Below are 16513 nucleotides of genomic sequence, written 5' to 3' on the forward strand. Positions count from 1 at the left end.
TCCCTGCGTTGAGTGCAGGACCTTACCCCATTCCAAAAAAGGTTCACATGAAAGGATGACGAGGGAAGGAAATCCCTACAGTTCGTGAAGGAGGCCGGTGGCCCTCAGAAAGGAAAGAAAAGCGCCAAGTGCACGGCCGAGATTACAGAATGAGAGACTATCCTATTTGAAAGCTTTTTTTTACGTTTAAAATCGTGAAATACACACGCGTGCGTTAAGATATCCATTCCCGAATTTTGATATGCAAATGAGCCGAAACCGCGGCGACCGGGAACGCAGGGAGCATGGCACACGTCACGGGATTTGGAGCGAAGGAGATGATTGGAGTATGTGCCGATCTGCGTACCAGATAAACCGCCTTCCATTCCCCCAGGGCGTGAGTCGTGACGTTGCCCACATACGTGAGGCCGACAACGGCAAGCCCTATCACCACCACCACCGCCTTCCAGTCCAGATAAGCCTCCGTCAGGCAGAAGGGACGTGCATTTTTCACTTTCGGCTTATTTATTTCCATATCGAAATTCGGGGATGGATATCGTAACGCACGAGCGTGTTTCAGAATTTTTGAACATTTTGAAAGCATGGAATGGCTTTCAACTGGGATAGTCTTCATTCAGCCAACTCGCTTTTACCCAAAATCATCTGATTAAAGAGTTAACGCATTTTAGGTAATCAGTCCCATTGTAGTTGCATACTTTCTTCGAGAGGACGTCCGCCTTGCCGTTTAGCTCAACTGCAAAAACGACAGAATACTCGTAGAATAGAATAGAAGTATAGAAAGAGAAGCGACGTCTATGCCGCTCTCACAGCTTCTTTATAAAAATTCTATCAAGGATTTGTAAAAGAAAAGCCTATATACTGTAACTATGTCATGGTATGCGGGAACATGTACCTGGCTTACGGGCTAAGTACATTCCGTACGGTGTTGAAGGGCTAACGCTTGCATAAGACTGGGAGCATAAAGCGGGACGTATTATGCACCCAGTTACACGATCACTTTCGGCTACCGTTGAAGTCAATGGTCTCCCGCTAGCCCATGAGCAGAAGAGCGGTTTCCTGCTTTCATTGCTCTTTGCGTGAGGCTCCAATAGACCTCTCCCTGCTTGTAAACAAGTGACGTCATAGTGTTCGACAGCGCCACCAATTTGGTAGAGTTGAACTACCCTTGAAGCTAGGGGGGCGAACAATGTCACGCCCGAAAGCCACGGTTGTGAGGGGATTACGATGGTTCCAGAAAGGCACGCGGCCTTCGGTCCTACTTTTCTTTCAATAAGAGGCAGCGAACAAGTGCCGATTCGTGGAACCCAGCCCTCCCCTTCCGATTTCTTTCGGTTTGAGTCTGAACTTTTCGGATTCTTTTTCGAATTTTTTCTGAATCGTAATTTTTGTAACCAGATGTCACTCTTGCGTTTTTTCCTATTTTTTTGTTTTGTTTTTAACGGTGAAATCGAGGAAAATATGACAATGTTTCTCTCCACTTCGCGTGCGACCAACTATACCGGAGCGAGCATTTTCTGTTCTTTTCTTTTTTTTAAATGCGTTTTAAAGCAAGGGGTACGCTTTCTGGGTACAGGAGGCAGTGATTCAGGAGCAGCCCTTCGCAACACCGCTATTTTGATTCTTTTAAATAGCGATTCGTGCGTTTTGCATTTTGAACAGGTGCCGCTTGGGCGATGTCTAGATGACCGCTACTGCAAGCCGCCCTCCATTCAAACCACAAAAACATTTAATGTAGTACCGATATAATTTTTAACACCCTTTTTTTTTTTGCATAAAACTACTAAGCAGGTCATAAGAATTAATTCACCTCATGGAATCATAATTATCGCAGAAATTGAATTTAAAGTACGCGCCAAAAAGCGATCGTGCGCAGAGCTGAACCAGCCCGTGATCTGCCTGGGACCTCGCGCTGACGCTACAGGGGCCACGCTCGCTGATTGGTCCAGAGAAAATTTGTCTGTTACTCCGCTGTTCGAGGTTCTGAAAAAGCATTGCTCCTGGCTCGGCAATGATTCAGCCGCTCATTCTGTCCCCAATTCGCCGGGGGAACTGGCAAAAATAGTTTACGGCGGCAAAGCGACATGGCGCTGACCTCCACTGACCAGCGAGTTGACCCCGTAACGTCATCAGTGAAGTGGAATCATACTTCTCCTCCTCGTTATACCAGGAACGCGCGGAGCCATGTTTATGTGCGTTTCTTTTTTTCTGGTAAAGAAATTGCACACATCAAAACCTTTCGCGCCATTCGGTAAAACGACACAGACACACTTTCATCAGACGCCTTAATCTGAAATGTTTTTGGATGGCCCTCTGCACTCCTTTAAGTCAATTTGGTTCATGGTTCAACAAATCAGAAAGTAATGAGAGAACTGATGTTCTGAGGCTGGAACAACATAGAAGGGACAAATACACACAAGCCTCAATTTGCCTAAGAAATTAACGAGGAAAGTTCAAAGTCACTGAAAAGGTTAGCTAGCTGTAGGAGTCGAATCCACATCTTCTGGATTGCCGGTCCAGGGCTGTACCAATTGAGCTAAACTAACACGCCCTCTCAGCGACTTCCAGGGTGCGTCATCTGAAGGGACAAACCAGCCACTCTCTCTCACTCATGCTCCTTTCACTCTTACATATCTGCTCTCTCATACACACATTCATACGAGGCTTGTATGTATTTGTCCCTTCTATGTTGTTCCAGCCTCAGAACATCAGTTCTCTCATGTTCAACAGTTGCCGCCTGCGTCGATCCCGACGCATGAATGTGTGTATGAGAGAGCAGAAATGTAAAAGTGAAAGGAGGATGAGTGAGAGAGAGTGGCTCATGGTTTGTCTCTTCAGATGACGCACCCTGGGAGTCGCAGAGAAGGCGTGTTAGCTTAGCTCAATTGGTAGAACCCTGGACCGGCAATCCAGAAGGTGTGGGTTCGACTCCTACAGCTGGCTAACCTTTTCAGTGACTTTCAACTTTCATCAGAAAGTAATGCCATCGTTGCATCACAACACTCACACGTATTCCGTGTAGGACACAAAAGGCGGCGGTAGCTCATTCGGCCAGACGACGGTGCAGACTGTGCGAACGCTGCGGTCCGGGTAGCGGTACGAGTTGGTGGTGGTGTACATCAATGCAGGCAGGCACAACAGGGCAGAGCAGGCCCAAATGGCGCAAATGATGGCCACAGCGAGCCACCGGGGCAGCCTCCTGCACAAGGGCTGCACGATGGCGAAATACCTGTCGAGGATAAGAAAAGGCAGTTTATTGGTGTTGTCGAGGGGTAGCATGTAACTGCACTATAGTTACAGTGACAACGGCTCGCTGGGTTGCAGAAATCAATTGCCATTTTGCTACAGCTTCAATTAGAACTGGGCGACTAGATGGTTTATATCTTTTTCACACGTGCGATCACGGCACAGTTCATTGTGATGTCGGCCCAGCACGCACGCGATATCATTTATCATTATCATTCATCATATCATCATTCGCTGCGATAGTAGTGACGTTGCCCGCCTGGACGTACCGAGCGCTACAAGCACCACCACACGCGCAGTTTTCAATGGTCATTAAAACCAATGATCATTGCACTTATTGCGCGTGGCTCCACCAAGCGCTAGACGTGTCAACTTCTGAAACAGCATTGAATGACCATTGGTTTTAATTATCGTTGAGAACAGCACGTACGTGTGACAACGGTACTAAGAAAACCGTAGTCACACCCCGACTCCCTATGCACGTCTTGCAAACTGGATCCACCTACAAGCTTTTCCAACTTCACCCATTTCAAAAATGTACCTCCGTCCGCCGTCAGGTTGCGTTGATACGGCGAAAATTACACGCCTGACACGGGGACTGGAACCTAAAGAAATAGTGCTAGGGTAAAGCGCCGGTACAGAAATCCCGACCGCACCGTCAAGCCGACATAGGATTCTCACGGCGCAGCACTCGGCGAAGGAGCGTTACTACGACATACACGATCAGATGAGCGGTTGTCTTGTGTTCGGCATTCGACGAGTGCTAAAACATCGTTGGCTCTTCTGCTGCGCCCGGTCTTAATATTCCAACAGTATTTGAGAAGGGGGGGGGGGAGATATGTTTCATAGAATGAAGAGAAAAAAATTGAAATATCAGCAAGGGTAATACCGGCTTGCTATTCTAAAAAAGAAAAATGCTCAAAATAGGCGCAAAAAAAAAGAAAAAGAAAGGAAGAAAAGGAAAAAGTAAGGAAGAAAAGAAAGAAAAACAGTTAGTGGAGTACAGGCACGACAATGCACAAGAAAGCCCAGTCGGAAGGCAGAGAGCAGGGCACAGCAGGGCATTTGAGAAGCTCGTACAGCTTCGGTCAACCTTAATAATAACACTGGGGAAAATTCGATCCCAGTTCCCAGCGCGATAACAGTCACCCTTGGGACACTGGGGGAATGTTAAATGATCAGAATCCTTGCGCTAAACTAACAGAACAATTTTGTTCAATTAAGATTTCCCCATGACCCCAAGGGTTGCTGTAATCGCGCTCGGGAGCGAGACCACATTTTTTTTAAATGTTATCATTGAGGTTGACCGGAGCTGTACCGTGATTTTACGCTTAATGTCCCCTGCAGCGGTCGTTCATTACACAAGCTCGTCTACATGTGTTGTTATGGAGAGCTTGAGGAGGCGGGGGGATATGTTTATTAAGAAAAAAAGAAAGGAAAGGTCAGCCAGATGGAGGTCGGATTGCTGTTAAAAGAAAAAATGGGTGAAGAAAAGAACAAGAAAAAAAGATAAGAAAAGGAGAAGAGAAAAGGAGAAAATGGGAAGAAAAGAAAAGGAAAAGAAGAAAAGAAAATGGGAAGACAAAGAAGAAAAGAAAAGGAAACCAAGAAAAGAAAAGGGGAAGACAAAGAAGAGGAGAAAAGAAAAGGGGAAGACAAAGAAGAGAAGAAAAGAAAAGGAAGAGCACAGAACTAAAACTGAAAAGTCACACACACAGTGACACAATCACAAGGCGTTGACAAGGCTCGAAGCGTGGAGAAAGCGAAGGAGCGCAGTGGTGACTGCGGCATATCCTAGTGTCCTATGAACATTACAACGAATCCCGTCATCCTCCTACAGTTCGAGTTGGCGACGCTGAAGCTTTCGGTATCCTCAAAGTGCATTCTGGAGATATCTCTGCCCAATGTTTTCTTCAAAAGTGCTCTCAGGAAGCAAGGCAGCTTACTAAGAAGTCTTTTAACGCAAAAACGATTTATCGTCGGTTTATCATTTGTTCATATCGGTTATCATCGGAACGGCTATTTTTCGCTCCTGCATTTTACTTTTCTCCCTCTGCAGTCGCATACGATCGTGAAGAATTTCTCCGCGAAAATACATAAAGCTCGGTCTGGAGGTATGATACGTTATTCCGCTTTAGGAATACGAGATAAATTGAAGAGAAGAGAAATGGTGTTATAAATCACCCGTATCCACTGGTCTATAAGAAAAATAAGCGATGTGATAGCTAATGCAATGGTACAAAATAAAACAAAGAGCTCTGCGCTGCCTCCAGGCCTGACTCCGTCATCGCGAATGGATAATTAGCAAAAAAAAAAAAAAAATACAGAACTCATTTACTGGTAGGAGAAGTTGAAGGAAACCTGTCAAATATTTCCTACTTCTGCTTCTTTCTGACTCAGCTTGCGTGCCCCGTCATTTATAGCTAACGACATCTAAGTGGCACTCGCCCCTTCGTCATCCATATATTCTTCTTCGGTCGCCTTGGAATTGTGACAGCCGCAGGTTTCGTAAGGAGCGAGCTAATTTCCCTCTAATTAGTCTGGCGGCTCCATTAACATCATTACGTTGGTGTGGTTGTCTCGTGTTGGGATGTCGAAAGACGTCTAAAAGCAGTTCCAATTGTGCAAACCTTTAGTGTAGCTTGTGATACGCAAATCTCGTCGACGCGCACTATAGCTTTGCACACTCTAACAACAGAGGGGGGTGGGGGCGCCGAAATAGTTTGCCGTTGTTCGCCGCGCGCTAATGGGCGTCGTCACGACTATAGTCTAAAAAAGGAAGAAGAAAGTTGAAGGGCTTGACGTGAGCTATGGGCAGGATGAACGACACTGATGAGACTGAAGTGCACTGTGGACTGATGGCTCTTAGCCAGTCACCTTCCCGAATGACATCGTTATGCCCATGATTGGTCAAAAACGGGGGCGTGCGCGTTTTTCGAACACTTATGCAGTTCTAAATATAAAAAATAAAAAGGCGTACGCCCCGCGCTGTCCGCAAATCGGGAGTGACAATGGTATCATTGTGTGCAATGGTTTGCCTTCACCATGCTACACCCTTAAAAATGAACTTCACCGCATAGCACGCTCCTAGCCAACCGTCATCTCGACTGATATCGTTATCTGCCCTGATTTGTTGGAAACGGGAGGCGTACGCCTTTTCTGTGATAATTATGAACAGCATAAGTGTAACAGAAAAGGCGTACGCCTCCCGTTTTCCACAAATCAGGGCAGATAACGATATCATTCGAGATGATGGTTGGCTAGCGGTGTGCTATACGGCGAAGTTCATTTTGAAGAGTGTATAGCGAACCGCGAACATGCTTTCAGTGGTCGAAGCCATGGAGAAGAGCCATCGTAAGCCTCATGGGCATGAGACCAATACGAGGGGCCTCGTATTGGTCTCCTCAAACGATCTCTCGCTGTGATTGGACAAAGAGTTTGAGGAGACCAATGAGAGAGCGTTACGCGTTTTCGGCCTTCTTATAAGAAGGAGAGGGAAAGCGTACATTGAGGTTTCTTTCGCTCATAAATCAGAGATGACGCAACAGGTTAATCCCGTTCTTTTTGTGTTGGTTTCAAGGTAACGGGAGTTTTAGGAAATCGTAAGCGCCCTCCGATTCCGACTCCGTATCGCTGTCATTCAATCAGATACCAGCAACATGATGACAGCCACTCCAAACGAATCTGGCGATTGGCCTATCATGTTTTCGGTAATGTTATCGCGAAACTTCTACGTTTTCCCAAAAATCGCTATTGCGGCGAACGAGAAATTATTGGCACTTCAGTGCCCCTTTAAGTCGTAAACTATATACTTTATCGTCCCAAGCGCTTTTAGTACAAAGAGAAGCCTCTCAGAGTACTTCCGTCGTTTGGCTTCCACCAGCTCAGTGTATCGGCATTCGGGAGGCAGTTCTGGATGAATGAGCTTCGTGATGCACGTCAAATTTCGACGTCATTATTTGCACTAATCTTATCCCAAGTTGGCATTTTGAGAGGAGAAAGGAACTGAGCTGAGGGCGTCACACGCTGTTGCGAAATGTCGGATTACGATGTTTCATTCCCACGCAAAGTTTTCGGTTGCGACTCCACATTTAGCATTGTGACTCTGAGAGTTATAAGAAAGCACGTGACATCGTTTGTTTAGTTTTGGCTTGGGTCCGAAATGTAAAGTGAATGTGCGTTCTTAGTACAGCAATAAAGGCTTAAGGCAAAACTCAGTTGTTCTCGTTCTTATTGGCAAAATAGCGCCACCAATTGGCTTCCGACTGGCTTGTCTTCTTTTTCTCAGCAGTCGTCTGCTTCAGCCAGCCACTGCTGACGATTTGAAACACTGGCTTTCTGTGGCTACCGGTGGCTGCCCATACGGCTCACAGCGGCTCGTCTCTATATCAACAGCCGCTGAAAGCACGGTCGTGATTGGTGAACTCTTAATGACTACGTCACGTGTTTTCAGAGAGATCAGACTTTGTTTATCTAGGTGGTGTTGGCTCCCACGCTGGTTGGATAAACTGCGACTCTAAAAAAAAGAAAAGAAAAAGTTCATTTACTTTCTTTTTTCTTTTCTTTTTTTTGCAGCATTTGTTTAACTTTGGATTCGGTCGGGGTTGTCATTCCAACTGGTTTCGGCACTGAGTACGAAATAACATTTTCCTTTTTTTGGAGGCTAAGTTGGCAAATGTCTTCTCCTGGTATGGGAAAACTAATTGCAAATATACGTGTAGCTGTGAAGTTTTCATTACGTGTTCTTCGGGCTTCATGGTTATCTCCAGCACGCTATTAAGTGAATCAGCTATTAAGTGAATCAGTGAAACGCAGCTCCCGAGTTTTCCTCACTCCCGGATTGCCCATGGAGGAACCTCATTGGTCCTTCTCCTAAATAAGGGAACAACATTTCAAGGTGACATTCACGTGATGTCTTCTGTGGGCCCATGTTGGTCTACCAATATCCACTTATTGCTGCCTTGTGATTGGGCAGACATTTCGTCACGTAGTTTCTCCACATCATACCCTATCCGGCTATCCCCCGTGCAGAGACAGACTGTCGTACCGCAAAGTGTGTGTTGAAGTCCACAAAGAGCAGCAAAAAAATGTGAAGTAGCAGCAGCTTCGGTTTAGTCGATAGAAGCTAATCTATTATCTATTTAATTAAAACAGACGGGATATCGAAGAAGTCCAGTCTGAGATAGAGCCGATCACGCAACCAATATACACTGCACGTAACAGATCAATACTAATGAAGGAAGATAAGAACGGTCATATCAATAAAAGTTAGAGCTGCTTTGACACGATGAAAGCGAAGCAAATGCATGTACACAGACTGGTAAGGCGCGTGCACACGCGCACACATAGATACAGAGATGATGATGATGATGATGATGAACGGTACTTGCACCTGCCGGCGCGCGGCTTCTTGGTTAGCGTGGTGGCCATGCCACGTCGAGATTGTGGGGGTACCTGGGTTCGAATCCCGATGTCGGCTGTGCTGTCTTGCGTTTTTCCTCAGACGCTCTCAGACATATGTCGACATTAGTTCTCTTTGAAGTCGGCCCAGGACGTTCATATTCACCCAGAGCTTTAGTAGTGACGTTGCCCACCTCTGCGAGGCCGACAACGGCGACCTCTCTCGTTAGCAGCACCACCGATCGACTTGCTGCATTCCTGATTCCTGTGGACCCCGCTCCCATTGCTGGTAAAAAAACGCAATATGATGCAACTGGCATGTTGGCCAGTGGCCCGACGTTGCAAGGTCAAGGCGCTGTTTACAAGTACGCCCAGGGCCTTATGCCAGTAGAACGCCGGGAAGTCATCTGGGAGCCTGAGGCTCACTTCACTAAGCTGACTTTATACCGGTGCGGCGGCGCTGCTGTCCTGTCTGATGGGCAAAAATCTCACGATCATCGAGTGACGTGCACTCACAGACACGTGACGTGCACGTGACTGGGTGTTTCCTGTCGTTGTTGGCTAGGCATGCCGCAAAGTACTGTAGCTATTGGATGTGCTACACGGTACAGAAAGAGCCAAATATGCCGTACACACCATGTGGTTTCCTACTCCTTCTTGCCCACCAGTGACGTCTGCTCTATGCGCATGCGCAGATGCACCCTCTCGTTTATAAACAGAAGGGGGTCTATAGGGTTGCACCGAGGGTCTTTCTCAGTTTCGTCTAGTTCCCAATCCATGGACCGTAATTCCTAACCAACTTCTTCTTCCGCTTGTCCATTGATTTCGGCATCGGAGAGGTGATGCTATATATTATTTTTCGTTTCTTTGATGAATAAGCGTGGATACAGCACCAACGACAAGGCTCGCACGTGCGTGCCCCCGTCACCAAAATATGGTTACGATTCACCAGAGAACAGTTGCGCACATATTGATGCCCATTTGTAACATTCCGTGAGCGACGAAATGGCTAAACCTGATGCGAGCACAAAGCCGATCTAAAGTATTGTGTACGCAGCCGTCGCGGCTGCAATCCGGTCCCTTTTATATGACTTGCTTACCTTCTCATGCTTTCGTTCCACTGACTTCGACGGCATTCGGAGCTCGATATAGCGTCCAATCCAAGGCCTCATTCTTCTTTCATATCATTGGTTTCATCGGATTCCCGTCGCATATGCTGGCGAATCATGCTTCTTTCAGTGTACACTGTCGTCAGCGTCAGCCTAGCGTTTATTCATGCCGGTAAGATCCTTTTCTCAGCCCTTCTTCAGGGAACAGCAATCATATGTAAATTTTGCGCCTCCGCCGGCATATTGTCCCTACTCTGTCTCTGAGCGTTGTATTCACAACGGGCCGTTGAATTGTATTGCTGTTGAAGTGTAGTTTGTGCGCTTTTCAACTGCGCAAAACTTCATTAGTATATACGGGTAGGGTATCGACCCTGACGATGAAACACCCCAGTCACAATCATACAATACAGTTTTTCTTTTTTTACTCTACGGGAAATTACTTTATTTAGTTACGGGTTTAATAGATGTAACGTTGTTCTTCTACGATTCGTAATTATATTTAGAATTTATTGTTCAATTCTCCTCGTTCATAACGTGTGCAACGTTAATACAAAAACGCACTTTTTTTCGGATACGGGCGAGTAGACGCACCGTCATCCAGATACCTCTATCCATTGTTACGTCATCTGAAGATTTCTGAAGTTCTAAACATCTGAAGAATTGTAGCACGCAATCAGGCGCCCACGCGGAGGTACACATAACGTTCTACTTTACACTCTTAAAAATGAACTCTACCGCATGGCACGCTCCTAGCCAACCATCATCCCGAATGACAACGGGATGTGGAGCCATTTTGTAACCATAATACGGTACATATAATGGCTCCACAAAATAGGCTTCGCCTCCCGTTGTCAACAAATCAGGAGCGAGAACGTTGTCATTGGGGGTTCTGGTTGGCTAGCAGCGTGCTCTATGTGGTGAAGATACAGACCTATCAGATTCATCTATACAAAATGTGTCACAGCCAGCAAGTTAAAATCTGCGTTTGGGGCCGACACAGTCGGAGGGGCTAGTTTGGTAGAGTTCATAGCCCCTTTAATGATAATAAAATACGTCGCTTAGCCATCTCACTGATACTGAACACTCTTAGAAATGAGCTTCGCCGCATAGCACGTTCCTAGCCAACCATCATCTCGAATGATATCATTATCTGCCCTCACTTGTGGAAAACGGTAGGCGTACGCCTTTTTTGTGACAATTATGAACAGCATAAGTGTCACAGAAAAGGCGTACGCCTCTCGAGATGATGGTTGGCTAGGAGCGTGCTATGCGGTGAAGTTCATGCCATGCGGGAAGCCCATCTTCCCCACGCCAGGCCTGGTATACTGACGGACGTCCTCTTCCCCGAAGGTTCTTGTGTGGAACGACTTTCAAAAACTCGCGGCCTCGTGCGCTTTCTCCAAGCAACGGGCCTAGCGGAGAGACCACTCTAGTGCACCTCTCACCTACAGTGTGCTTCCGTCCCATCAGTACCGGTCATCCTGCTTCTACATCACTTTGAAGCCCTCAACTCCCCTTTCTCCCACCTTCGTTTCCTTTTTTTTTTTTTTTGGCTATAGTCGTGACGATGCCCACTTGAGTGCGGCCAACAACGGCAAGCTACCTCGACACCCCCCCCCCCCCCCCCCTCATTTTTAAGAGTGTAGTCATATTCTAGAATACCATTCCTTGGTGTTTTGATCTGTCAGTTACTTGTCTGTTACATTTCTTACTACATTTTATGTTTGCAACTTGATGTATGTTTATATATATTACATACTTTACTTACTGTATGCTTTATACCACTGGATTCCTTAATGTAATATGTTTCCCCCACCAAACTTTTGTTTCCCCCACAAATTGTTCTTGTTATTATTTCTTTTCTTTCTTTTTTTCCTTGACGAAGTCAGCCTTAGCTTTCTCTGAATAGCGGTGGTTGCGGTATCCTTGCCATTGCCCGCACGGAAGAGGAAGTGCAAACGTTTCGACGTGTGCTTCTTCGTCATCGTTCTGAAGGGCGCTGCGAACGAATGCCCTTCCTAGCCAGCCTCTGTGGTTCCGCCGAGATGTAATAAAGGCACGGACTTTGTTCAGAGCATGTTTTTGAAAATTTTCCTTTGGAGTACGGAAAGAAAGAAGTCCTCAAAGGAGCTGTCACACTTTAAAGCGACCATGAAGAAATCCCAAAAACCTCTGCAAGCACACGTAATGCATTCCTAGCCGCAAATTCCTTCACCACGTGGAGTAGGAACCCGACATTGGTTAGGATTACGGAGATATTAACTAAAAACCACGGGCAAATAAGGGCGACTGCTTCGACGCCACCACTACCGCACGACTGAGAAACTGTCTGTAAGTCAACTAAAGGCGAACTTGGCCACTTTATAGCTAGCGTGGTACAAACTTGGAGTGAGCAAAGGATATAAATGACGTCAGTCCGCCTACAGGGTACGTGTTTTGGCGACCGCTCGATTCTTTATTGTTTTGTTTTGCTTGTTTTTCGCGCACACACTGCGCCAGCGTTGAATGCAATATGGCACAAAATAGGATATATTACAGTTAATAGTCCTCCTTGCAAGCAGTTCTCCACTGAGAAATCAGATTTTTTGGGGAATCTCTTTGGGACCCTTTAATATACGTGGCTCATAACATCGTCCTCGCATTTTACTGCACACCAGAGTGCAGAGGAAGACAATAAATATTTTTTTTACGTGCCGTACTTGGCGAGGTATAAACCCTGGAACATACGTACGCGTCATACCACGACGTCAGAGGGCTGAGCCCTTACGGTGATTCCTATTGGTAGTCTTACTGTCACATGACCTCTCTCGCGCTGCTTCACTGGTGATGACATCTGCCATGATATCAGAGACGGGAACGTTTCAGTGTTCGCGATGGCCGTTTGCTACGCTTTTATTAAACTTCTATACGCGTCTAAAGTTGGAATGCAGGTCCATATCGATTTAACAACAATTGTCTTTCACAAAGATCTGTAGTAACGTTGGTGCAACCTCTTTAGGATGTACAGGTTTAGGTGCAGGGCGTAAGCCTTTTTGTGGCAATTAACATGCACCTATAATCTGATCATCATCTTCACCTACAATTGTGAGACCAACAACAGCATGTTTGTGTCGTCCCTAAGTGTGGTCTGCCTCGGCCAAATCTCGTTGTTTACGTCGTTAACAGCAATGTGTTACCATCACTACCACCACCGCCATCTCGTGGCAATGAACATAACTACACAGGGTGTGGTGGTGGTGGCGGTGACGAAAACCGGCTTGCCGTTGTTGGCTTCACTTACGTGGGCAGCGTCACGACTGTAGCCAGGATGAGATGAGATGATGTGATAAAGAGATGAAGGGATGATGACGGCCGAAAGTTATATTCCTGTAAGAGGAACTAATTTAGTCTCACCTTTCAGCTAGAGACGCTTGCACTTAGTGCCATTCGTGTGCTGTCACACGACATCTTTTGGTGACACTTGGCAGAAAGTGCACTAACGATTTAGTGAGCTCCCCAAACTCACTTCACTTCTCTTCGGCTGACGAAGTGTGTAGCTTCGACGGCGGGCTCTGTGCCACAGGTAACAATATTAAGAAAAGGCGAGGGGTCCCGGCACCGCAATATTTTTAAGCAAGTATTTTGAATAGCGTGTTTGTTTTATTTAAGTACAGTGTGAGATGCTGCCAAAAAACATGTCATTACTCTCCTTGCAGGCCTGTGAAAACTTCACGGTCATGGCAATCCGGCGGCGACCATTTTTGTTGTGGCCCATGTTCGAGGCCAATTTCCTTTATGTTGGAAGAAGATTAACATGAAATGTTTCTAAATCAAAGAAAAACATTCTGAGGAAGGTATTGTGGCGCACGTCTAAATTTTTTGCCGTCGTTTATTCTTATCTATCGCAACTGCCATCACTACATAAGTGAGACTTACTTAAGCCGTGTACCTTCTGCACCGTGACGCCCTCTGTCGTCGTCTATCCCAACTTGGCTACGCCACTATGACACTGGCTACCTTACTGGGTCCCGCTCGTCAGTCGACCCAGTGGGCAGTCACCACTGCGCTCTTCCGCTTTCTCCATGCTTCGAACCTTGTGAACGCCTTGTGATTTTGTGACCGTGTGTGTGATGTTGTCTTCTTCGTTTCCTTTTCCGTTCTTCTTTGTCTTTTCCTTCTCCTTTTCCTTTTCTTTTCTTCTTTGTCTTCGCTTCTTCTCTTCTTTTCCTTTATTTCCATCCTCTTTTCTTTTCTTCTTTGCCTTTTCTTTTCCTTGTCTTCTCTTTTCTTCGTTCCTTTTCTGTTCTTTGTCTTCCCCTTTTCTTCTATTCCTTTTCTTTTCTTCGCCATTTTCTTTTATTTTGGAATAGCAAGCCGACCTCCAACTGGCTGACCTTTCCTTTTGTTTTTTCTTAATAAACATATCTCCCCCCCGTGTAGCAAGCACATAGCGAAAGTGACATTCGTTGGTTGGAGTGCAATACACAAAAATCACACTAAATCATCCCGTGTGACATGGGTATTAAGATCTATAGGGCATCCACTGCAACAATTGTTGAGAAGCCCGAGCAGTACTCATAGTCTTTGGACGAGGCCAGACTCCTGGAGAAAGCAGACAAGGCTGCGAATTTCGGAGAGTCTTTCCGTGAAGGAGTCTTTGGGATATAGGACAAATCAGGAGAGAGAACGATCTCATTCAAAAGTATATGATTGGCTAAGAGCGTGTCATGCGGTGAAGTTCTCTTGTGTTGCCCACATACGTGAGGCCGACAACGGCAAGCCCTTTCACCATCACCACCACCACCATATCTTGTAAGGATGTACATTCACTCAGTGTTAACTTCCATTTCGTGTAACACCACTATGGCCCCTCGCATTGCAGATATTCTATAACTGAAACAAAGCGAATCAATTTACTCCGCACAGACTCCCGGTCGCCAACACCTATATATTACAGCGCGCTTTTTGCTCTGTTCTTTATGTTACATTTCGTGCCTACGCACATAAGCGGCATGGCAGCTATGCTGTGGCTTGGCAGCGCAATCAGAAGGCGCCGCGTATTCAAATGAATATAGAAGAAGAAGAAGAGAAAGAAGAATAAGTCGAAGTACTGATTAGCGAAAGCAATTACCGAAGAACAATTTTTCGTAGCTTCAGAAAAGGCAATTAATGCTGGTCAATCAATAACGCAGAGCTAGTAAGAACGCCTCTTTTTTTTTTTTTTTATCGCAGCGCAATCATCATGCATGCAACGAAAAATTGTAACGATAACGATAGCGTGGGTTGGGTAGTGGTGGCGACCGTGATGACGATGGTGGGGGTGGGGGTGATGGTGGATGACAACGACGACGATGCTGCTGCTAGAGCAAATGAAAGCACGCAGAGAGTCCCAACAAGGTTCATGACAGGCTGCTGTAGTGGTGACTCTGTATAAAATCTTTCGGAAATTTTACTGCATCTATTGCTGGAAAAATTAGGGTATCTGATCCAAAGATAAATTTGATATCTCACTACATCGGCTTTAGGTTGTGTATGCTCCTAGAAAAGCTATCAAAAGTAACCGAAGACGCCTTAACACCTTTACAGGACGTACTTCTTTGTTCCAGCCGCTGTTGCAAAAACAATGCAGTAACACGTGAAGCAACAGGCGCGAGACAGCAACAAAGCGCCTTGCCCCTGTCGCCGGACATGACCCGTGCAGTGGCAGGATGTGCCTCACTACTTTCACCCCAGTGCCTGCAGCGGAGACCTATGTCTCACGAATATCAGTTGCCTCCCCCACCACCACCCCCACCACCACCACCACACGAAGTTTTACCGAATTTACATGGAAACATATTCAATGTCCCAAGAACGTGTGTCAGAACTACCCGTGTTAGCGCCGCAAAGCAACTGTAACGTGCGTGCAGGCGTGGAGAGACAGATAGAGGAGAGCGGAGAGGAGTGAGGGACCCGAGGGTTTGTGTACGTCCTGGTGTGTAGTTCAGGTGGAACTATGAAAACTCTGCAAAAAAAAAAAGAAGAAGAAGAAGAAGAAGAAAAGCGGTGGAAAGAACCTGAGACAGCGTAGTTTCTGGTAGGATTCGAACCCACCGCTTCCCATTCTTCAGCACCATGCCGCGGTGCAATGAGATGAGATGAGAAATGGAGAGGTGTGCACTCAGTAAGAGCGCCAGCTACTCTAGGTCCCTTACACAACAATGACACACAGCACAAACAGCATCACCCATTATCGGAGTTATTTCGCAGTCACAGCTCAGAGTGTCACAGAATGACACAGAATGTCATGCAGTGCCTGTCAACTTACTGTCTACACAGAAGGGGACAAATGCCTGCATGGCTTGAAACTGATGATCCAAGGACCAAGGGCCCAGGACCTTAATCACTTCGAAAGGCCTGCTGGTCCTTTGCTAAACTGTTCATCGTATACGCACTTGCTGTCCGCTTTACGCAATAAGGTCGCGCGCTCTGTTTACACGTTATTATCCACCAACTTGCGGTAAAATTGCGCCTCCGAAGAAAAATAAAAGGACAATAGCAGTCCGGATGCGTCAACGGAAAGTGGGGATGGCCTCGCTGACGAAGGAAAAAGTTGCATTATGCTACAACGACGCGCGTTTCCAGGCTGCACCCATCTAGCATATTTTCGCCATTCATTGTCCCCACTGACGACCACGAGATAAACGCGGTGAGGTCGCGGCAGAACAGACAATGCGCCGTAAATTAAACCCCGCGCACAAAACTCCCACATATCTCCCCCTCGATCCCCAAAGCCTAGGAAC

The 16513-nt window shown here is 46.3% G+C and overlaps 1 protein-coding gene across 1 annotated transcript in view; it reads right to left on the reverse strand.

Annotated features, from left to right (window-relative positions):
- The window catches only part of LOC135368312 (tachykinin-like peptides receptor 86C), a 119038-nt gene that overhangs the window by 21679 nt on the left and 80846 nt on the right, over positions 1–16513 (reverse strand). The window contains exon 2 of the mRNA XM_064601504.1: positions 3005–3226. Coding sequence (XP_064457574.1) covers positions 3005–3226 — 222 coding nt within the window. The remainder of the gene's footprint in view (positions 1–3004; positions 3227–16513) is intronic.

Source organism: Ornithodoros turicata, chromosome 9, assembly GCF_037126465.1.
Source record: "Ornithodoros turicata isolate Travis chromosome 9, ASM3712646v1, whole genome shotgun sequence".
Classification (NCBI taxonomy): domain Eukaryota; kingdom Metazoa; phylum Arthropoda; class Arachnida; order Ixodida; family Argasidae; genus Ornithodoros; species Ornithodoros turicata.